Source organism: Staurois parvus, unplaced genomic scaffold, assembly GCF_062004578.1.
Source record: "Staurois parvus isolate SC_StPar_1 unplaced genomic scaffold, SC_StPar_1.0 ptg000548l, whole genome shotgun sequence".
Taxonomy (NCBI): domain Eukaryota; kingdom Metazoa; phylum Chordata; class Amphibia; order Anura; family Ranidae; genus Staurois; species Staurois parvus.
This window is the reverse complement of record NW_028318344.1, coordinates 6,430,501-6,453,646: the sequence shown is the minus strand read 5'-3', so window position 1 is coordinate 6,453,646 and position 23,146 is coordinate 6,430,501. Positions and strand designations below refer to the sequence as shown.

Genomic DNA, 23,146 nt, shown 5'->3' with positions numbered 1-23,146 from the left:
AAGTTAGATTTTATTTCCATCATTTACACTTTCAAAATAACAGAAAACAAAAAAATGGCGTCTGCAAATGTTTGGGCACCCTGCAGAATTTATAGCATGCACTGATGGTCATAAAGTTATGGCTGATCGGTGTATATAAATAGAGCTAGATTCAGATTCAGACCATTGCAGCAACAGGTGTAAAAGATTATGGAAGTAATTTATTGTTAGTACTGACCCTCTGATACATGAAGCCCACGGAGTCGCTGATGAAAATACAGTTACTAGCATTACAAGTTTACTGTCCTAAACATATATCCATCACAAACGGTTACAGCTCAAGAATCCTGCTATTATAGAATATGCCACAAGGTGACTCCTCAATGCAGAGCCATCAAGGTTTTACATCTCCAGAATTTTCCTATTATGGAATACAAATTTTTAGCTCTGTATGTGATTATTGAACACAGTTGCAGCAAACCTGTGCTTTGTTCATTCAGAGTAAAGCAGCAGGTTTTCCTCCCCCCCCCCCCCTTTAGCACCACATACTCATCTTTCCTTCACTCTCTTGCCAAGAATGAAGAAAAAGGAAAGCATTACCACAAATCCAATGAACTTGAACATTGTAATTCTTGATTACTTTTTTTCATATGGTGAAAAAAAATTAATAATGGACTTGTTTCTCTTATTTTTTTTTCTCAGATCTTTTTTTACATGAATATATACAGTGAGGAACAGAAGTACTTGAACATCCTGCGATTTTGCAAGTTCTCCTACTTAGAAATCATGGAGGGTCTGAAATTCACATTGTAGGTGCATTCCCACTCTGAGAGACAGAATTTAAAAAAAAATTCAGGAAATCACATTGTATGACTTTTAAAGAATGTATTTGTCTTGCACTGCTGAACATAAGTATTTGAACACCTGAGAAAATCAGTGTTAATATTTGGCACAGAAGCCTTTGTTTGCAATTACAGAGGTCAAACGTTTCCTGTAGTTCTTGACCAGGTTTGCACACACTGCAACAGGGATTTTGGCCCACTTCTTCACCCAGATCTCCTCTAGATCGGTCGGGTTTTGGGGCTGTCGCTGAGCAACACAGAGTTTCAGCTCCCTCCAAAGATGTTCTACTGGATTAAGGTCTGGAGACTGGCTAGGCCACTCCAGAACCTTGATATGCTTCTTATGGAGCCACTCCTTGGTTATCCTGGCTGTGTGCTTCGGGTTGTTGTCATGTTGGAAGACCCAGCCACGAGCCATCTTCAATGCTCTGACTGAGGGAAGGAGGTTGTTGCTCAAAATCTCACAATAAATGGCCCCATTCTTCCTCTCCTTAATACAGGGCAGTCGTCCTGTCCCCTTCACAGAAAAGCACCCCCAAAGCATGATGTTACCACCCCCATGCTTCACAGTAGGGATGGTGTTCTTCGGATGCAACTCATCCTTCTTTTTCCTCCAAACACGACGAGTGACGTTTAGACCAAAAAGTTCTACTTTGGTCTCATCTGACCACATGACTTTCTCCCATGCCTCCTCTGGATCATCCAGATGGTCATTGACAAACTTCAGACGGGCCTGGACATGTGATGACTTGAGCAGGGAAACCTTCTGTGCAATGCATGATTTGAAACCATGACGGCGTAGTGTTCTACCCACAGTGACCTTTGAAACTGTGGTCCAAGTTCTCTTCATGTCATTAACCAGCTCCTCCCTTGTAGTTCTGGGCTAATTCCTCACCTTTCTTATCATCAGTGATACCCCACAAGGTGAGATCTTGCATGGAGCCCCAGTCCAAGGGAGACTGACAGTCGTCTTTAGCCTCTTCCATTTTCTAACAATTGCTCCAACAGTTGATCTATTTTCACCAAGCTGCTTGGCAATTGCCCCATAGCCCTTTCCAGCCTTGTGGAGGTCCACAATTTTGTCTCTGGTGTCTTTTGACAGCTCTTTGGTCTTGCCCATGGTAGTAGCTGGCGTCTGACTGACTGTAGGGTGAACAGGTGTCTTTAAAGAGCTCAGACAGGTGCTACTAAGTTAGATTAATGAGTGGAGTAGAGGTGGACTTTTTAAAGGCACAGTAACAGGTCTTTGAGAGACAGAATTCTTGCTGTTTCTTAGGTGTTCAAATACTTATGTTTAGCAGTGCAAGACAAATAAATTCTTTAAAAATCATACAATGTGATATCCTGAATTTTTTTTTTAATTCTGTCTCTCAGAGTGGGAATGCACCTACAATGTGAATTTCAGACCCCTCCATGATTTCTAAGTGGGAGAACTTGCAAAATCGCAGGGTGTTCAAATACTTCTGTTCCTCACTGTAGTTGTATTTGTACTTTTATTTCTTTTTAATTTATGTATCATATTTAAATTTGTATTTCTTGCATTGAGTTATTTTTTTACTAACTAGGATACAACACTTTAATACTTTTCAGGAATTCCACTCCTCTAGTGAGTTGGAGAAGCAGACGTTTCTTTCCTTTGTCAAGCAGTTAGAAGGGACTCTCCTCCAGCCTTACCATGCAGTACTGGAGGAGCTTCAGGTGAATGTGCTCTCTTTGGTTTCTTGCTAAAACATTGGAAAATATATTTATAGGAAAGTTTCTACCAATTCTGCCATTTTTCCTTAACCCTGTTTTAGACTTTCCCAGATTCTGGCAATCTCTGTCTTAAATAGTGTTTGCCACAAACCACACTGCCACTTTCATGTTAGAAATCTTCATATCTGACATTAAAGTGACACCCTCTCTCTCTCTCCCCTCTCTCTCTCCCTCCCTCGCAGGTTTGACCTAGGTTAGTGCTGAGTCAAGTTAGGGTCAAAGTTCACAGTCAGTATTTTTGGGCAGGATGTAAAAAAAAAACAAAAACATTTTTTAAATTAGTATTAGTATCAGTGTGTTTTAGTTAGGATACAAAAAGCAAAATGCACACTATTGATTCTGGAGTGTACTACTCACCTCAGCACTTAGTGCAATGCATGTAGTTAGCCACAAGGTGTTCTACAGGTCCAGAGCAGTTGCCCATTCCTGTGGTTTGCAGACTCTGAAGACTCCCACCATGATTGCCAACACCCCAGACAGGGACTAGTGACCTATTTAGTATGAGACTAAATATCTCCACTTCTTGCAGTACACTTATTAGTGTCTCCTGAATAGCATTAATTTTTATACAATTCTACTAAATTTAATTGAATGTTTAAAATTTCACATTTGGTGGTAACATTTCCACTATTCAGAGCTCAGTCTCAGGTGGATGGCTAAGTGGTACATTATACCAGAGTCCATATAAAGTACTCAAGCACATTTTCCTGTCCCTTTGCCACAAGGACTTTGCTACAGGACGGTCAACACCTGGGTTGCTGTGTATCCTTCCCCAGACATATTTACTCTATTTCCACACCCTACTCTGTGAGTACCTCAAAGGGAATATCCTCATTGATAGCAATGGTGGAAACCAGGAGCAATGGAACCAAAACAAAAGCTCAGGTAAATATTTGCCCTGCCGATGGGCTGTAAAGGCCACAAACTGCTCAGAGTCACACTGCTTTCCTTGCACCCTATTTTAACAATGGTCTCTTTATCTGATTCTAGCTGTTTCTCAGGAATGCTGTAACTGGCCTATCTGGTCAAGGCAGATTTCTCTGGAACTATGTCAGAATTTCTCAAACAACTAATGGCCTTAATTCAGCCATCACTGTCCAGAGTCCAAAAGTGCCAGGTTTCTTCTCCACCTCCACCTTCTCTACCTGAGTGGGAAGTTGAACTACCTCCCTTAGAAGAGATAGACATGGAAAACTTTAAAGGAGACCAAGAGGTGGTGTTTGAGGAGGCCATGTAAGATTTCTTACTTCCCCTCCTCCCATACATCATACACCCAATATGTAGATAGGCTTACTTCTTCTGTACATAAATGCCTTGATATAGTCACACTTGAATATCCTCTCGAAATCCCTCTGGGTACTAAGAGATCTAAAAAAGACATTTGCCATTCATGAACAAATAGAATGGGAATTTTATGAGAATTGGGTTTCTCCTGAAATGTTTTTCAATTTTCTGAGAATTATTGCCGAGCTATGTCCAACGCAAAACAAATTCATTAAATAGGACTGGTTCAGTAGTAGACCCTGCTTTTTCGATCCTTAACATCTTAATGTGCCTATAAAAGATGTTCCTTCATTTATGGTTTCTGCTCTTGTAGGTCCAGCCCTGTAACCAGGTTTTGCTTCAATTTCTGTTTGTCAAACTGCAGCTAATTGGACTAAGCCAATGAACACTCAGTGGGATCCTGACTTTGAGGACCTAACTCTGGAGGAACACTTACAAACACTGTCTTTTGCCTCACTTTGCTGTGTTGATGTCCCACAACAAGTCGTGACATAAATTTCAGGAATGGCTCTCATTTCTGTCAATTTGCCTAGAATCTTATGGCTGAAAACCTTTTCAATTGAAGCTGCCTGCAAAAGATGCTTCACTCGTATACCATTTGATGGAAGATGTTTCTTTGCTGAGGCACTTGACAAGTCCACAAGAAGATGTCACAAGAGGAAAGGTCCTTCTCCCACATTGTAAGGCTCCAAAATCCCACTCTTCAGGGGCTTCTACCTTCTCAAAGGCAAAGCACCACACCACTTTCCTCATGCTTCAACCTCAAAGCCAAAACATTCAGTCCTTCCTTTCGGTTCAAGACTTGAAACACAAAGGCCACCAAGTCTGCAGCCAAGCCATTTCCACAATGCAGGAGCTCTCTCACTCTTAAGAGTTGGGGAACATCTGCTACAGTTTGCATTCCTTTTGGTCTCTGATATCCCAGAGTATATAAAGATGATCCCACAAAAAGTCCAGAGTTTATTATCTTAAAGGCATACAGCTAAAACACCCTTAATGGTAAAACATACTGAGTATTCCTAATGGGTGACCATGTTGTTCAAAGTTCCTAAACAGCCGTGACGGTTTGTAACAATAAGGACACATAATAACAGCAGTGATTCCTTGTACACCCCCCAGGAAGGCCGTACAGTTGACAGCTCTCGTGTACCATGAAAAGAAGGAAGATCTGTCAAGTTTTAAGAGTGCCATCTTATCTTGTTCATTGATTGAACTTTACTGACACCTGACTTTTCATTTTTCAACCCTTTTGTTTGCTGTTGCACTGTTGCCTCTTCGTTTCCTTTGTAAAACCCTTCTTCAATAATATTTTATTGCACAATTTTTTCCTTTTCATTATTAAACCATATTTTAAAAAGTGTTTCAATTATCGCTAATGCACTATAATGCACTAACGTAAAACTTAAAGAATCCCTGTTTCTTGAAGAGTGCTACTACATGGTAAATTTCTGGAAATACCTGTCATAAAGTGCTATTGCTAATATTGTGAACGCTTACTACTTCTCGAAGAAAGTAGTTAGTGACAGTAAAGAGTTAGTTGCCTAGTTAACTAAATCCAGTGACATTCGTTCTCAATCTGCTGGAACTTAGATTGTGATCCCGCAAGCTGGAAAATCTTTGTGCACGGTGAGGCTAAGAGTATCATTGTTGCGAATCAGTGACAATATGGTGTGAGGTTGACTGGCCATCTGTCACAAGTGAGTGACAGAGGGCAGTGGTCTGACCTGCATTTGTCGCACCACCAACGCATTTCAACCCAGCAAGGGTCTTTAATAATGGCACACCAACCCATGGTTTCAAAGATACACAAAAAAAGAGTTTCAAACTGCACTCCCCAGTTGATTCACTCACTCAAACCAACCAAAATCTGCCCAAAGACAGTCAGATTTACAGAATACTCTGGACCATCTCTTGTCCCAGGAAGGGTTCTATTCCCTCTAGAGGACAGATTCAAATTATTCTATTCAAACATGTTCATGGTACCAAAACTCACCAAGGCTGCTTTTCCTATTCTGGACCTAAAATCCCTAAGCAAATACCTTCTCCTTCCCTCTCACAAACAAGCTCATCTCTATATAAGGTCTCTTGCTCAGAACGTAAAATCCAACAGACAGTAGCGTGAGAGTCCTAGGTCACATGGTTTCCTCATTTAAGGTTGTTCTCAGTTTTGCTCAAGGCCCTTTCAACAGAATATTTTGTTGGCTTCTTTGCAGTCAAACAAGGAGCTCCATAGTCTGGTCGATTGCCAATCCTCTCTTGGATATAGGAAACTCCTTTCTCCCACCCTCTTGGGTGGTGATAACAGATGCCAATCTCACAAGCTGGGGAGGAATATTTTAATCTCTCACAGTTCAGGAAACCTGGTCACCCAGGGAAGCAAAGCTCCCTCTCAACATCTTGGAGCTCAGAACAATAAAATTGGTTTTGCAGAACTGGAACCCCCTTCTCCAGAGACACCCAATCAGGGTGCAGTCAGACAATGCCGCAGCAGTGGCCTATATCAATCATCAGGGAAAACCTGAGGTACAGTCAGCTTCGAAAGATATAACTCTGATCCTATCTTGGACAGAAAAGTAGTTCCAGCAATCTCAGCTGTTCACATTCCAGGAATGGAGAGTTGGAAGGCAGATTTCCTCACTCATCACTACCTGGACCAAGGGGAATGGTCTATTCTTCCTAACATTTTCAATCTACATCAGAAATAGAGATGTGGATATCCTGGTCTCCCAGTTCAACATCAAGTTACCCCTGTTTGTGGCCAGGACCAAGGATTCTCTAACACTGGCATTGGATGCTCTGATAATTCCATGGACTCCGTTCAAGTTAATATATGCCCTTCCTCCAGTATGGATTCTTCCTTGACTGCTCTGCAAAAGAGGAACAGAGGAAATTGGGGATTTTTTTTCACTTTTTAGTGTTCCAAACTGGTCCAGAAGAACCTGGTACAGAGTCATATTCAAACTAGTAGGTGATCCCTGGCCCCTTCCAAACAGGCCTGACCTGCTGTCTCAAGGTCCTGTGTACCATCCTGCTTCTCAGTCACTGGCTTTAATGGCATGGCAGTTGAAGCTCACGTATTAAAGTACTTGGGTGTTTCTGACTCCTACATGTTCCCACATTACTCAAAGCCAGAAAAGCCAGATTGAGGAAAATGTACTCTAGATTGTGCTCTCCTGGGCATTCAGACATCAGGTGTATGTTGCTCAGCTCTGTAAGGCCACCACTAGGTATTTAGTTCATAGATACTGCAAGTTTTGCCAGGTGGATGTCCAAGCCTTTAGGGATGCAGCTTTCAGCCGCAAGGTTCAGTAGCATTCTGTGTTGGGTCTTTGACCCTTATCTGTTTTAATGGGCACATTGGCATAGCTTTTTTCTTTGTAACCCACCTCTCTGATTCATTGCTTAGGAAAGTCCCATGGTATATGAATATCCATCTGTGTCCTGTACTGTACAATTAACGAAAAAAAAAAGAAATGTTGACTTGCCTGTAAATTTCATATCTTAACAGTACAGTACAGAATACATGCCACCCTACCCTATGTTCCAGTGTAGGGGTGGGCTGGGGTTATAGGGGGACATGTCTAAAAGCTTTGTTAGTGTCCAATCACCTGAAGGTAGAGGCCTATAATCCAGGATCTTTGAATATCCAGCCTGTGCCCAGTACTGTACTTATGGGAAACTACAGGTAAGTCAAAGTACCTTTCTAAAACCTGTCTATGCAAGTCTTTTTATATAAATTAGGTAACTTACGTTTTGTGACTTTCTCAGTGGTATAACTTCTTTTATATGTTGTACTACATTCTCCAAAACCAGCATTCTTACTATGATAAAGTGATATGGATCTCTGCACTGACACCTTTACATTGCTTGGTGTAGTTGTTGGTATGATAAAACACAGAATATTACTGATCTAGAGAACACTTGCCGGTGTACATGAACAGATATCTTGGCCTACACAGCAGCTGGACTGATACAGAACAGAAAAAGACAGGACTGTAGTCAGTACTAAAATATGGTTCCCCGGTAGCACACACTTCATTCTTGAGCATATTTACTAAGTACTACTTTGCTGTACATCTTTTTTTTCCCTTATTTATTTGCGTATGTAATGGAACAGGGATCTGGGAACTGACACAAAGCTATTGCAACATAATAAACACTTGCAATGATTGCTTGAAATGTGTTTTCTTTTTAATGAAATATGCTTTTTCTCTCCTAGACTTTGTATGATCCCATCAATCCTGACTGTGACGCTGTGCTAGATTCCAGCAGCCTCACAGACAGAGAAAAGCTATCCAGAGAAAAACAGGTGTTAGAGCAAATGCAGCCAGTTCTGGATCAGGCTAACTTTAATGTGTTGTCTGAGGATGCTTTGGCTTATGCACTAATTGTGCATCACCCTCAGGACGGAGTGCAGGTATTTGATGTATTCTTTTATGTATTAACACAGTATGCCTCAAATGTGTATTCGAATGCTTATTTCTGCCTTGCTTTGTAATGGAATGTTAGCCTTTATGTGAAAGGTCTGGGTTGTGCAGCACAAATTCTTATTCTAAAGAGCACATCCACATTCCTACACTGCATATGTGAATGAAGTGTCATATTCAATTTCATTTTACTGTGCAGGTATGAAATGTCACCAAAATCATAGTTACATAGAGAGCCTGGCTGAAAAAAGACAAAAGTCCATTCAGTTTAACCATTAAAAAAAATAAAATAAAAATAATTGTGCAATTATTTTATAAAAGCAAATATTCCTATGGACAAAAGCTTGGAGTGGCAGATCATGCATGTGTAAGAGTATAGGTTGAACCTTCCAGTACATCATGAATATTACTGTATTGATGCAGTCAGTAGTTTCCTGTGAACTAGGTGGTGAAGTAAGAATTTGCTGATGCTGTAGTCTTTCTTTCATCACTTACCCAAGAGAGCTTTGTTAAAGTGTATCTAAACTCAGAACTAAACATTTTATGTATTGCAACTTGCCGATCCAGTGGCTGGATTATTTTTACCTGTGATCCTGCCAGTAACGCACATTCTGACCTTAGGTGGAAATAATCACTCACTGTACTATATATGTAAAGAAGCAGCATTGTTACCCTACGACAGGCAGTGTGTTTGGACTACAGTACACCCCTTGTTCTCTTAGCCAATCACAGTGCAGCAGAGGCATAAAGCACAGATATATATGGGCGGATTGGTTTCTGGAGAGATCAACAGGTATTGCTTGCACTTATCAAAGAGATACAGTGGGTATAGAAAAGAATCACCCCCCTTTAAAATAATCACATTTTGACGCTTTGCAGTCTGAAATAAGGATAGACAGAGTTTTTGTGTTATCCAGCTGTATTTATAACATCCAAGTAAAAGATATAACACCAACATGTCAGAAAAAAAATAAAAAACAGAATCACTGAGTTGGAAAAAGGATTACCCCATTGTCAGTATTTTGTTGAACCACCTTTTGCTTTAAGTACAACCTTTAGTCTGTTGTGATAAGTCTCTACTAACCTTGCACATCTAGACTGCAATATTTGCCCACTCTTCTTTGTAGAACTGCTCAAGTTCAGTTTAATTTGATGGTGACCATTTGTGGACTGCTGTCTTCAAGTTATTCCACAGATTTTCAATGGGGTTTAAGTCTGGGCTCTGACAAGGCCACGCAAGGACATTCACCTTTTTCTCCTTCAACCACTGTGTGGTCATTTTTGCTGTGTGCTCTGGGTCATTGTCATGTTAAAACATAAACCTTCTTCCCATTGACAATTTTCTGGCAGAGGGTAGCTGATTTTCCTCAACAATTATCAGTATTTTGCAAAGAAACACCACCATAACAGGATATTACCACCTCCATGCTTTACTGTAGAAATGGTGTTATTTGGATGGTGAGCTGTATTTGATTTCAGCCAGATATATCGTTTAGTGTTGAGGCCAAATAATTCAATTTTAGTCTCATCTGACCATAACACCTTTTTTTGTGGCCTCAGAATCTTCAAGGTGTGTTATGGCAAAGCTCAGTCATGACTGCATGTGGCATTTCTTGAGGAGTGGCTTTTTTCTTGCAACCCACCCATACAAGCCACATTATGTCACATGCACAGAATGACCACTCTTTGTCATAAATTCCTGCAACTGCTTCAGAGTTGCTGTAGGCCTTTTGGCAGCCTCTCTGACCAGTTTCCTCTTGGCTTTTTCATCCAGTTTGGAGCAATGTCCTGATCCAGGGAGGGTCTGTATTGTACCAAATACTTTGCACTTCTTAATATTAAACTCCACTGTGCTTCTAGTCATTGATAAAGCCTTTGAAATGCTTTTGTATCCATCTCCTGACTTGTGCCTGTCCACAACTTTATCCCGGGAATCTTTTGACAGTGCCTAGCCACCCATAGTTGATTGTTTGCGTCAGTTGCACTCTTAGGAACTGAAATGCTCCTGGAAAGCTCTTTTCATGCTGAGCTAGTCAAAATAGCTATAGCTACTCACAGTTGAAAGTCAGAAGACTTTGTGTGCCATTGAGAAGGTGATTAGCTACACCTGATTGAGTCATTTTTAGGAGGGGGTGATCATTTTTCCAACTCAGTGATTCTGTTTTTGAATTTGTTTTTATTTTTTTTCCTGACATGTTGGTGTTATATCTTTCACTTGGATGTTATTGTCAGGGCAGGAGCTGAGGAACGGACAGGCAGGCCTAACAATGTAACGCACTGGCTGACGACAACCACCACCCACAGACCAAAGTCCCTCAGGGCGCGGAGTCTAAGTCCCAGGCTGCCCTTCACCAGGGCCCCTGATGGTGGGGATGGACTTGACGCAGCCAGGAACCAGGTCGCGGCCCCCGAGACACCTCAGCTGCGGTAATGGCCGCCGCCAATGGCGTGTAGCTGGTGGAAGAGACAAAAGAGTAGTCAGACAAGCCGGGGTCAACAACAACAGGACAGAACAGTACAGGACAGCAGACGAGAATCACAGGTCATGAGCCGGGTTCAGCAACAGAGGGTCAGATCAAAGGAGAATACAAAGAATAGTCAAGACAAGCCGAATCAGATACCAGGAGAGTCACGAGAGTCAGAACAGAGTAACAGCAACACAAAGACACAAGACACAAGTGCAAAGAGCATGTGCTTGCCACAGGCTTATATGTCATCAGCCACACCCCTCTGGAGGATGGACCACAGAAACCTGAAGGCATAAAAGGGCTCCCATCATGCACAGCAGAATCCAAGATGGACACCAGCACATGAAGTAACAACCACAGGAAAAAGGTAGGACCTTGACAGTTATAGGTTGCAATGAGTAAATGCAGCTGCATAAAACAAAAACGGTGTCTGTCTTAATTTTAGGCTGCAAAACAACAAAATGTGATTATTTTAAGGAGATGATTATTTTCTATGCCCACTGTATAACAAACAGACCAAAAATAAGCAAATAAGAGAAGTATATTTTTAGAATTGATGTACACTTCAACTAGAGATGTCTGCATCAGTGCTGGATTCATGACTACCTGTCATGTGTGATTACCCTAGAATCACTTGTGAGCTTTACTACTGATCTGCCATCTGCATCAGATTGTCTAACACTGTCTAATGTTGACAGCATTTGATGCAGGTTCCTGCAGACAAGGATATAGAGTTGTAGTATTTCCCCAGTATACATGTGCTACTACCTGGATGTTTTTTGCATTAATTCATACACACTTAAACACATTTAGTAAATTACTGTTTTACTAGAATGAAAAAGCAGTAAAGGATACTGTATACTGGGGGGATCTGTTTATGGTAAAGGGTTATGGTATTATTATTATTATAATACAGGATTTATGCAGTTTACTGTGAGGTTATATGATATTTGATTTGTTATGTCATATTGGAAGTGCTTTACCAGTATTTGATGTTAGAAATAAAGCATAATTTGTATAACATGAAAGCTTGCTGTGGCACTTTAGGTTCATGTGAATCTTGATAAATACGAATATATCCGTTACTGGGCACTTGGACAAAGACTTGGACCCCTAACCTCACAGATGAACTCCAAGGAATCACTTTTCTCCCGAAGTCCACGCACCCCACCAGAAAGGCAAGACTTGGTTCTGGGTGGTCACCATGTACAATGTAAATATGGAAACATTGTAATAACCAGTATACAGAACACATTGTATGACTTTGTGAATATACTCTTCCCCTGTTCTGGGAATTGTGTATTTATATTGATATACTGTGAGTAATGTTGGGTAAGGGCCATGTCACACAAGCTGTTTTGTAGAAAAGATTTGTAGCCACTACAAACCTCTCATTATATTTATGGCAATTTTTAGCTGGCTGCGCTGTTGCCACTGATAGCTTCTGTATAATGTGAGCTGTGTATCTTCAGGAGTGGCACGATCATCATCAGCTGCTGTAGATAACATGCACCAATGTTGCTGAAACTGAAGCATTACAGGAATCATCTAAATCTACAAACATTTGGTGTAAGCCCTACAGCTTAAGGCAAGGGTTAGTTTTGCCTAATAACTAGAGCTGGGATTTAACAATACCAAAAACTGTTGACAGGTATGGGGTGCAGCCCCGCTGGAATGAACAAATAGTACTGTGGGGAGGGAAGCTTAGTATCACGCTCTGACTATACTCAAAAGTGTGCCCCATCAAATCTGCCCAGCATTCTGGTGAGCCACAAGATGCTGAAAATGAAAGGTATGACAAAGTACATCTAGGTACCTGCCTTTCATACTTGTCAGCAGCTTTCAGTATTCTTAAAGTGAGTCCATTTATTTCTAGCAGCAATAAAGCTTTTATGAGAGGTTTTGCAGGTGCTTCAAACCATGAATAAAAATATGCTCTTCTGACAACCCTAATAGAAATTGTGTTTGCTAATAGTCAGGTTTTTGAAAAAGTAAACCTGTCACAGATAGGAGCAGTGCATACTGATAAACAATGCATAAAAACTGCATATCAATACAATCAGTATATCCAGAGCTGTAGGCAGCTGACATTGAATGCAACATCCCTGGAACAGTTTGGTTCTATCCCTCCCTCCTGTTGGTCAGCAAAGCAGCCCACTATTTATTAATTATTTATTTTAGATTTGGATAGAGTGGTGAGGTGGCTAGAACCAGGGTCAGGTTTGTATTGCTGTCTATTTTCTCATTAAGGAAATTCACTTTGTCAGATTGTCCTTATCACCAATGTAACCACAAGTTAATGTGAGGGTAAATCCAAATTTTTGAGTTTTCACCAGACCATTGATAGAGGGGAAATCTTCCAATGGGGACAATTTGTTTTGTGGCAGAGGTGATTTCTCTCACATTGGAAAGATACCCTTTCAATTTCTGTTGAGACTACAGAAGAGGAAGTGAAGGGAAAATTTCTGTAATGAGACACAGATGGGAAAATCATTCCCTACTCTAGCCCAAACAGAAAAAAAAAAAGTTTTAGCTTTATGTACACTGACAGCGGTTTTAACACTTCCCTACTCTATCCAAACTAAAAAAGATTTGACTTTAGCTATACTCTAAATTGTCCAGTTCTGTGACTGTTTAAGAAAAATAATTTACCTCTATGCCCAGTTCCGTTAATTCCTAATTTGCTTTGCTTACCATATACTACAGTGCTCTTCAAGTTAAGCACCTTATACCACAATCTCTGTGCTATGGGTTATATATGAAGTCATCTGAACCTGGAAAACCTTTTAGAATATTCAGGTTTATTTTTAGATCTTCCATACATTATATATCTTCTTTACTATACATCTGTACATTAAATAAGAAGGGCATGCAAGGCAAAAATGCCTGGTATTTTACAGCTATTACCTGTCATTCATTTATTGTTTGCAGTTCTACCTTCTAATGGTTTAATTTTTCTTCCAACAGGCGATTCTTTAAGCGGGTTCTACTAGCAGCTCGACCTAAAAACTCCCATATGGTTTTAAAATGCTTTAAAGATATACCTCTGGAGGGGTTAGAGCAGCTGCTTCCTGTTGTAAAGGTGCGAACGTCCAGCTTTGATCGCACTTTATTGAACATTATGCTGCTAGTAAGCGGAGGCATTGTGTTTGTCAATGTGGGGATGGTGGTCGTCACAGACCTGAAGATTGGAACTTCCTTGCTCTTCTTCTTGTTTGCTGGATTCATGACTTTCCGAGCTTGGAAGGTGAGTAGTCAAACTATTTGGAAATCTAAAAACTGGGAATAAAAAAGTATTCAGAATCTGAATCTAAAGCAAAACCTGATAGATTATTAGTTTAATATCAAGCTACAAAAATGAAACAAAAAAGACACAACATCACAATACTACAGTATTAAAATATTTTTAACAACAAAATGAAAATTGGCATCTTCCTGTAAGAGAAGAGGTAGTATACTCCTCTCTCTTCAGCAGCCCGTGTACCTTTCCTACGCCATCAACCTCATGTAATCTCTGTCAACATCAGACACGGAGCTTACAAAGGGTTTGGACTCCTGGCTCCAACAGAGGAATGCATGCTTAGCCATCCCTTGGTGTTATTAAAAGTGTATGCATAACTTTTTCTTTATTTTTTGAAAGGCAGAGGAAGTCACAAACTATCGGGTTATACTGCCAACTTTAGGACAATGAGACACTGTCAAACAAAATACTGTGGTCGGCCCAGTTTAACCTCTCATACTTCCAGCATACCTTGTTTTTTGCTAACGTCCTAGGATATAGGACTCCTTTCTCTGCTCTGTGGAGAAAAGTCCAACATTTCTTGTTAGCTACTTTTTTCTTACCTTTTTCTTTAATCAAGATTCCACTGCTGAGCTGGTCTTTCTATGCAGCTATCTAGATCAGCCTTTCCTAAGCAGGACTTTGGAGTGTCATACCCAAAACTGGTGGACAAGATATGCAGGGCTAGCTAGAAGATAACCGTCCGCCACTGGGTTCTGCAAGTGCCACTTTCCAGTCTAGAGTGTACTGTGTTAGCTATTGACAGCTCTGCCCCAGATGTGACCCGGTCTCTGAAGGCTCACTCAGATTTATCACAGAAGTTTTATGTTTTAGGGATTGAGAACTGCCACTATCTACTGAGTGGAGTTTTGCACGTGCTCTGCACTTTTTCCCGTAATTCAGTGTTTAAGAAGACCTTCCTGCTGCTGCTCTAGAGTGCAAGTGACACACGGAATCCTCTTTAGTCAATTTCTGCTGCTGCCTACAGTGACCTGCACACCTTCAGCTGCCTGACCCTTCTCCTGTAGTTGGAGTGCCTTTCTGGAGATCTGTTCTCACTGGCAGGTCCTTTAGTGTAACCAGGTTTAGCAGTAACCTTAGTTTGTTAGACACTAGCTGAACTAATCTGTAGGGATCTAATCACTACAGAAGTCAATCCCTTGATCATAGATCCCCTTGATCTCATCACCACAGCTTTAAACCTTAAAGTGGTTGTAAAGGCTCAAGGTTTTTTACCTTCATGCATTCTATGCACACTTATAGCTCCTCGTTGCACCACACAGTCTCTTAGATTTACCGTCTACTTGTGTCCCCACCCACCACATATAGGTTGCCATACATTTCCAAATGGGAACAAGTTTTAGGGCTAAGCCTTACGGACAAACAGGTAGAGAAAATTCTCCTGTCCACTTATAAAACCTCCATTGACTCCAGATACCAACAACCTTAATTCAACCTGTTGACACTGGTATTTCACGCCTGTTAGGATCGATAAAATGCTTCCTCAATGTTCCAACATCTGCTGGCATAGTGGAGAGGAGACTGGCTCTTTTCTTCACATCTTTTGGTCCTGTCATTCCCTACATACCTACTGGTCAGATTTGTGCCGTATTACTCAGAAATTTACCGATCATGTGATATTGTGGGACTGCGTTTTTCATCCTGCATCCCCACCATATATCCGGGTAAACCTACAGATGCTCCATTCTACCATTATTGTTCACTGCTGTGAAAAGCTGCATCCTGCTTTTCTGGAAGCAGAAACAGGCCCCATCAGTATCTGTCTGGGGGACTTGGTGGCCACGAGGAGGGGCCTTTGAGAAAAATTCCTCAAAAAGTGGTTCTGCTGGCACAAATTTATTTTGTACACAGAGGAGGCCACTCTGCTGGTTTTGCTGGGTCAGGAGGGATGGAGGAGTGGATGGCAACTTTCTGCCCCTTTTCCTCTTCATGCTCCACTTCCCTCTTTCCCCTCACCTTCTCCTTTCCTCCCCTCTTTCTTAAACCCCCTTTCTTTTTTTTTCTTTTTACACGCCCGCACTCCTCCCCCCATCTCTCTCACCCCCGCATTTTCTACTCTCTTCTCTTTATTGAGTTTGAAATGCAGAATGAAACAAGTGGTACAGAGACAACTGAACGCTTAATCACATACTCTGATAAACCTGGGTGGCATTTAAACGGGCCTAAGATGGTACACAGTCCTCTCTCACTGAACCACTGAATGAACATGTTATTTCTGATGTTTCTGTTTTATGATTTCTGTACTGCCGGAGTGTGATGAAATTAGGAACTGAAAAAATAAAATGGGAACCCTAAAGCAAAAGCAAGTTTTACCATTCCACTGTGTTTAGACAACTTTTTCAGTTATGTTTTGGAAATACATATCTGGAACTTTGTAAAAGCTGTGTTGGAAGAAAACTACAAGGCAATACTTTTTTAAAATATTTTACTATTTATTTTTAAAGGGAAGAAAAATGTATATGTAAGGTGTGGAACAAAAACAGCTTTGGAAAAAAAAACACTCTCTGTGGGTTTATAGAGAGTAAAAGGTTTGGGGACTCCAAATACAGTAGTTGACATGCCTGATGTATTTTATCACTTCGGAACTAACCTTTTTAAAGGGGATTGTGTTAAAATCACATCTGTGATCAGTTGCAACCTTAAAAGAGGAGTAGGGCTTTTTTTTGCCCATTTATACTTAACTAGGTGGATGCAGCATCTGTCCAGCTCTACATGTGCGAATTTGGTGATCACATGACTGCTAATCGCTGAGTTCTCAGAGCTGCTCTGAGCAGAGAGCTGGACTGTCAGTAGTCGCCGCTCTGTGCTCTGCCTTCTCCCCCCCCCCCCCCCACGCGCTCACTGGAGCGCTGGGCTGTGGAGGAGGAGAGGCTGGCTCAGGCTCTTAACACATTGCTGAGAGGCTGAGCCAGATGCCACTCCAGACTCTGGGGTAGATCCCAACTTTAAAGTCGGGATCTTTCCCAAGCCTGGACCAGGAATATCAGCAGACAGTGGGCTTCAGCCCGCTGTCACCTGAAAACGGGTCACAGGAGTTGCAGAACAAACAGTACTCCTGTGATCCACAGGAGAAGTACAGCCAAAAGAGCTTTGGCTGTACTTCTCCTTTAATACTCATTAGACTGGCCATGTATGGATACATTTTCTCCAAGCAAGGTGGATGGAAGAATGCTCCCCATTGTGTATTGTATTCTGATAGCGGGATTGTAGTGATGATTGAAAGAAAATGTTCATAAAGGCTGAATCGGGAGAAGTCGATTATTAGACTTATATGGAACAGGAATGGCCATAGATCGAAATTCTTCCAGTTCCTGTTGAACCTGCCGAATTTCAATCCATCTGTGGCCAGCTTCACACTGTGCTGAGTAGTTGAAGTGATTTTAAAGATTCCTATTTTTGTTTAAATAACAAACATGTCATACTTTCCATTGTTTTGTACAGAACAGCCCCAATCCTCTTCTTGTGTCACCCGCTGTCACTGCAGACCTCTCCCCCATGCTGAGTGTCCTCCGCAAGCTGCATGCTCTGGGGGCACTCGTGCGTGCTCGCTCCAAAGCCGCCTCTGTGTGTTTATGAGGCACACAATGGGGCTCGACCTTGTCCCCCCGCTCCCTCCTCCTCCTCCTGTAGGAGCCAATGGTGCGTGAGGAGGCAGAGACTCAGGAGAACTTCTGCTCTCATTCACATTGCTAGATTGGTATCAGGCTTAGGTGCGTATTAGGGGGGCTGAGGGGAGAGCTGCACACTGAAGGTTTTTTACCTTTATACATAAAATGCAGGAAGGTAAATTACCTTCAGGCTTCAGAACCACTTTAAGTCCTTTATTTTATGTTCCCATTATCAATACACTGTGAATAATAGGTTTTCTCAGTTCACTCATTTCTTGTTTTTTTGTGACAATTCTATTTATGTATATTCCAGGTGTTTTCTCAGAGGAGAAGAGCCCATTCACTGGAATTAGCTCATATGTTGTACTACAGGAGCACATCTAACAATGCGGAGCTGCTGGGTGCCTTGACTCTCAGAGCACAAGAAGAACATGCAAAAGAGGTCATCTTAGCCCACAGCTTTCTAAAGCGGCTTAACCTAACAAGCAACGGGCATAGCACAGGTGTCAGAGAAATGAAGTTTTATTTATATTACTGAAACTACTGCACACTTTGGCAGCTGTGTGGGCTTAGTGATTAACACTAATGACTTATAGCACTCCTTGTTGTAATTCCTAGAAGGGTACACTCAGCATTGAGCTAGTATATCTATTCCTCCAGCTATCCAAGGCTGTCATTCACCGGTCCCGGCCGGTGATTACTCGCCGGTCGGGTCCCGGTGTTTGCCGAGGATCTCTGACGGGGGGGAGAACTGTTAGTAAACAAAACAGTTTTCCTCCCTGTCAGCTCATGCACACTGCTTTGCATGGCTGTGCATAGCACAGCCATGCAAAGCAGTGTGCTTACAGTGAAGCACACAGACACAGCCCATAGTAAAACACACCAAGCACACAGTTAACCCTTTGATCGCCGCACCCTTTCCTGCCCAGTGCCATTAGTACAGCATCAGTGCTTTTTATTAGCACTGATCACTGTACTGGTGTCACTGGGGATGTCAGTGACACCAAGTCAGTTCTCCCCAGTATCAGAATACTCACCGAAGTCCCGCTATAAGTCGCTGATCTCCACCCTTACTAGTAAAAATATTTAAAAAAAATCCCAGTATATATACTGCCATTTGCAAACGCGATAACTTTCACATAAACCACTTAATTTACACGTATTGGGATTTTGTTTTAGCAAAGATGTGTAGCAGAATACATTTTGGCCTAAATTTATGACAAAATTAGATTTTTAAATTTTTTTTACTGGACATATTTAATAGCAAAAAGTCAAAAATATTGTTTTTTTTTTTTCAAAATTGTCAGTCTTTTTTTTTTTTATAGCGCAAAAAATAAAAAACCACACAGGCAATCAAATACCACCGAAAGAAAGTTCAATTCGTGGGAAAAAAGGACATAAACTTCATTTGGGTGTAGCGTTTCATGACCGCGCTATTGTCAGTTAAAGTGACGCAGTGCCGTAACGCAAAAAATGGCCTGGTCAGATAGGGTGGTAAATCCTCTGGAGGGAAAGTGGTTAAATAGAATTATGATTGGGATAATTCTTACATACTGCCTGGCTAGTTTTTCCCTCCACATGTTAAAATGTACAAATTTGGCTCACAAGTTTACTAAGATCTACAAAATATTATATGTTCTGCAAACAGAGGAATTATAGAATAAAAATATGGTACTTTCACTTTTGTATATCACATTATATTCGCACAATTGTTTATAAGATACATATTTTCAGTAAAAAAAATACAGATTTTGTTAGTGCACACAAGCACATTATGGTCTCCAAATGTTTCACTAAACGTAAAAAAATTAGACTGGATTGAGTTAATAAAATCAAATATATACAGCTTTAAAATTGGAAATGCTTGAAAAACTACAGTGCTCAAAATTGTAAATAAAGACTACATGTAAAATGTTTACAGCTCACCAGTTTAGAATTAAGTCAAATTATAAACCAAACAATTTACTTCTACTTCTGGCTTAGATAGAAGTGGTGCTAAGAGAGCCCTGAGCCTACATAAGTCTGGGAAAGCCAGTCTGTAGAATGGAACAGGTGGCTTTATAGCCACTTGGAACACTTCTCGTAAAGAGAGGAAGGCAGATTAATTACCAACAAGCTCAGGAAAGCTATTGTTCAACTCTTTGATTTCTGTGACATATAATACATGTCCTTGGCAACATTATTTTTTTTTAACTTGCCTTGTCTCAGCTTTAACATTTGAAAACAAATCTGCACTCTTAGCTTTCTAGACTGTTACCAGGTTCTCTGTGCTTGGAGGTAACATTCGTTTCTATTTAGAGCATCATAGAAACTCAGGGAACATAGTTATTCAAATACTACCTTTAGCCAAGAAGTCAGAGGTTCGATCACCTTTTCATAAAACCTCCAAATTTTTGTTGCTGAAGTTGATATTTACCTAATGAAACAGAGAGACTACATGGTCCGTTTCTACTTGGTGTGCCATATTCAAAGGAATCATAAATATAGAGGACTTTTTTAAGGCACCCAAGAAAGAAACTGTAAAAAAAATATTATAATTATTTTTCCTAACTTTTTATTACAAATTCATAAAAATAAGACTGATAAAAAAATAGTGCAATGGCTGATCATGAAATGTTGGGTCAGAGATGGACTGTTAATGATCGCTCAGTACATAAACAGAATATACTGGGTTTCACACCTTAACTCTGTACACCACTAATGGGTACACCTATTCATCAAAATGAATCACTATTACATGGAAAAAACTTTAGAAACTACTGATCCACTCAGCAATCAGCAAGTAAGTGCAAGTAAAGTGTGGATGAAGTAACATGGTGTCATATGAGATGAATGTTACATGATGGATGCCCAACAGATCACCTAACATCCCATGTCTTTTCATACTAGCCCTGTTTACTCTTGGTAGAGCCGAGATGTTTTATGGTGATCCTTGTGAGGTCTGTCTATGGTGGGTGACCTGTGCGGGGCAGCTGTTGACTCCCAGATCTCTGTATTTTTAATGTTAGCTTAGTGAATGTATATTGTAGTGAACTGATGGACACAATATATGCAAGTGGTTCTCTTTATGTTACCGCCATATGGTGATTCATAGAATTATGTTTGTTGCCATTATAATTATTCCCTGAAGAAGATTACATGTAATTGCAACACGGAGCTTAGTGTCTACTGTAATCTTCTATTGGGCATCCATCATGTAACGTTCATTTCATATGACATCATGTTACTTCATCTATTCTGTACCTGCACCTACTTGCTGATTAGTTAGTGGATCAGTGATGTTTATATCGTGTTTTCCATGTAATAGTGGTTCATTTTGATTGATAGGTGTACCCATCAGTGATCTACAGGATTCAGTATATTCTGTTTATGTACTGAGAGATCATTAAAAGTCTATAGACTGACCCAACAATTCATGATCAGGATTTTCTGGGGCTCTGAAAAATAAGCTGATATTAATTGCAAACATCTAGGGGAGCCTAATGTACTTCAGATGCCATTTATGAAGGAAAGAATTAGCACAGATCAATTCAAAGTGAATTTTAAATTTGGGTCTTGGGACATACAAATGCTGGTTTCTACCCTGTTCCTGACAGTCATTCAACCTAATCTCCACACTCTAACCTTGGTAGACTTCTTAGATTACCATTCCAATGGAATGGTACGCAACATCAATATGGCTAGAGGTCTTGACCTGCATTCATTTCAGTGAAGGACAAAGCTATGAATGTTTTACTGAGTGCTCATGCATATTCAGACATTGGTAATATAGACCGTGACATCAGATATGCTCAGTATGCATCAAAAAGATGCACCAAATTTCAGCATATATAAGATCTTATAACTGACAATACTGAATCCTTATTTCCCTGTTTAGTAAATTATTTCAATTTCTTTTGTAAACAAATATTCACCATTTGTATAATTTAATACAATTTCAGTCTGAATCCTTCAGCCATTGTATTGTCAAGGAGACCAACCGAACACTTTTGTAGTCTGCAGCCCAGCATACATGATACATCACTTGGGTGCTGCATAAATTCATGACTATAGATGAGTGCCAAAGTTTGCTGCATTTGAAGTTGTACAGTACATTATTAACAATTTATTTTTTTTTCTTATTCACCGAGATTCTGAAACAGTTCTTCAGATGAAAAAGCAGGTTGAGTCATGGCTGCACGAAAAATCTGGACTGGAGATAACATTCTCTGCAGATCGAGCACTTGAGAACCTGAAGAATATGAGTAGCAAAGAAGAGAAAGATTCTAAAGAACAGACTATACAGATGCACAACTGAAGATAGAAGGATGTCTTCTACGGACTAAAGTTTGTTTTTGTAATGCAAAGCAGATTGCACTCCATGTCTCTGGGTTATTGTGCTTGTTCTGTCTGTGTATAATGACAAAGAGACAAGTTACCACTGTGTTCATTGGCTTGTCTTGAGCTTGAAAATATTGATTGTATATATAAATATGCTGCTGTGTTTTCAAAGGCTGACATTATCATTGTCTTTCTGCTTGATGTATTTATTATGTGGTGGCAAAGCTTTCACTACAAGGAAGTATAAACATTTTTCACTGCTGTGTTAGAAGAACACCGAAAGCCTCAAAGTATCTGAAAAACTGTCCGTTTGGGTGCCTCCTGACCAGCATATGAAAGTTGGAGAAATAAAGAGGGAATCTAAATGGGTGCTGTGGTGCAACACAGATTATTATTTCAGCTATTTTGTGAGTAAAGGCCAAGTGATGAAATTACTGGAAATAAAACGTAGAAGTTGTCCCACACCAACTGGACTCAAATCTTAAATTGTTCTTTCTTCTTTATTTCAGTTCAATAAACTGCAAATAACAGTTGTCAAAATAACTTTTTAAAAAAAAAACCAAAGCATGTTACAAGGCAAGCTATCAACTACATCATAATTTATGATCATCATTTTTTTTTTTAAATTTAAATATTTATTTAATTTATCAAAATAAATACAAACACTTTCATCATATTCACAATAAATATACATATCTATTTCTTATTACTTTTCTTTTCCCCTCTTAAAATGTTTCCCTCTATATCCCCATCTTATCTTCCTGCATATAGTAATTCTCCATCCTACTAATCCAGTTTACTCTCTCTATCCAATCCTCCTCTCTCGGTATTATGATCATCATTTATTTTTAACACCATAACTCCTCTGACTAAGGTATTTGCACATAATGCATTATCATCAATAAATATAATAATATGGAAAAATATACGTTCTTGTTAATTGATGTATTTATCAAAACTAAGCAAAAGAAAGGACAAGGGAATGGAAAGGTATGAGCTGTGTATTCACACATAGTCATTTTGGGGTTATTGTCATAGATAAACCTATTGTACTTTGGTCAAAGTTTAGATCCTAGCAAGGAGTTGGGTTTAATCCCCTACACACGAGAATTCAGTGGATTTTGCATTTTGCTGGACATGATGATCATATAAATTAAAATAT

General features: G+C 40.1%; 1 protein-coding gene across 3 annotated transcripts in view; it reads left to right on the top strand.

Moving 5' to 3' along the window:
- The window catches only part of TMEM143 (transmembrane protein 143), a 94,965-nt gene extending 72,495 nt beyond the window's left edge, over window positions 1-22,470 (top strand). For all 3 annotated transcript variants that reach the window (XM_089690982.1, XM_089690983.1, XM_089690981.1), the window contains exons 3-8: window positions 2,412-2,519; window positions 8,080-8,277; window positions 11,803-11,933; window positions 13,723-14,002; window positions 17,978-18,167; window positions 21,795-22,470. In XM_089690982.1, coding sequence (XP_089547108.1) covers window positions 2,412-2,519; window positions 8,080-8,277; window positions 11,803-11,933; window positions 13,723-14,002; window positions 17,978-18,167; window positions 21,795-21,961 — 1,074 coding nt within the window. In that variant the 3' untranslated portion in view covers window positions 21,962-22,470. The remainder of the gene's footprint in view (window positions 1-2,411; window positions 2,520-8,079; window positions 8,278-11,802; window positions 11,934-13,722; window positions 14,003-17,977; window positions 18,168-21,794) is intronic.
- The last annotated feature ends 676 nt before the right edge of the window (window positions 22,471-23,146 follow it).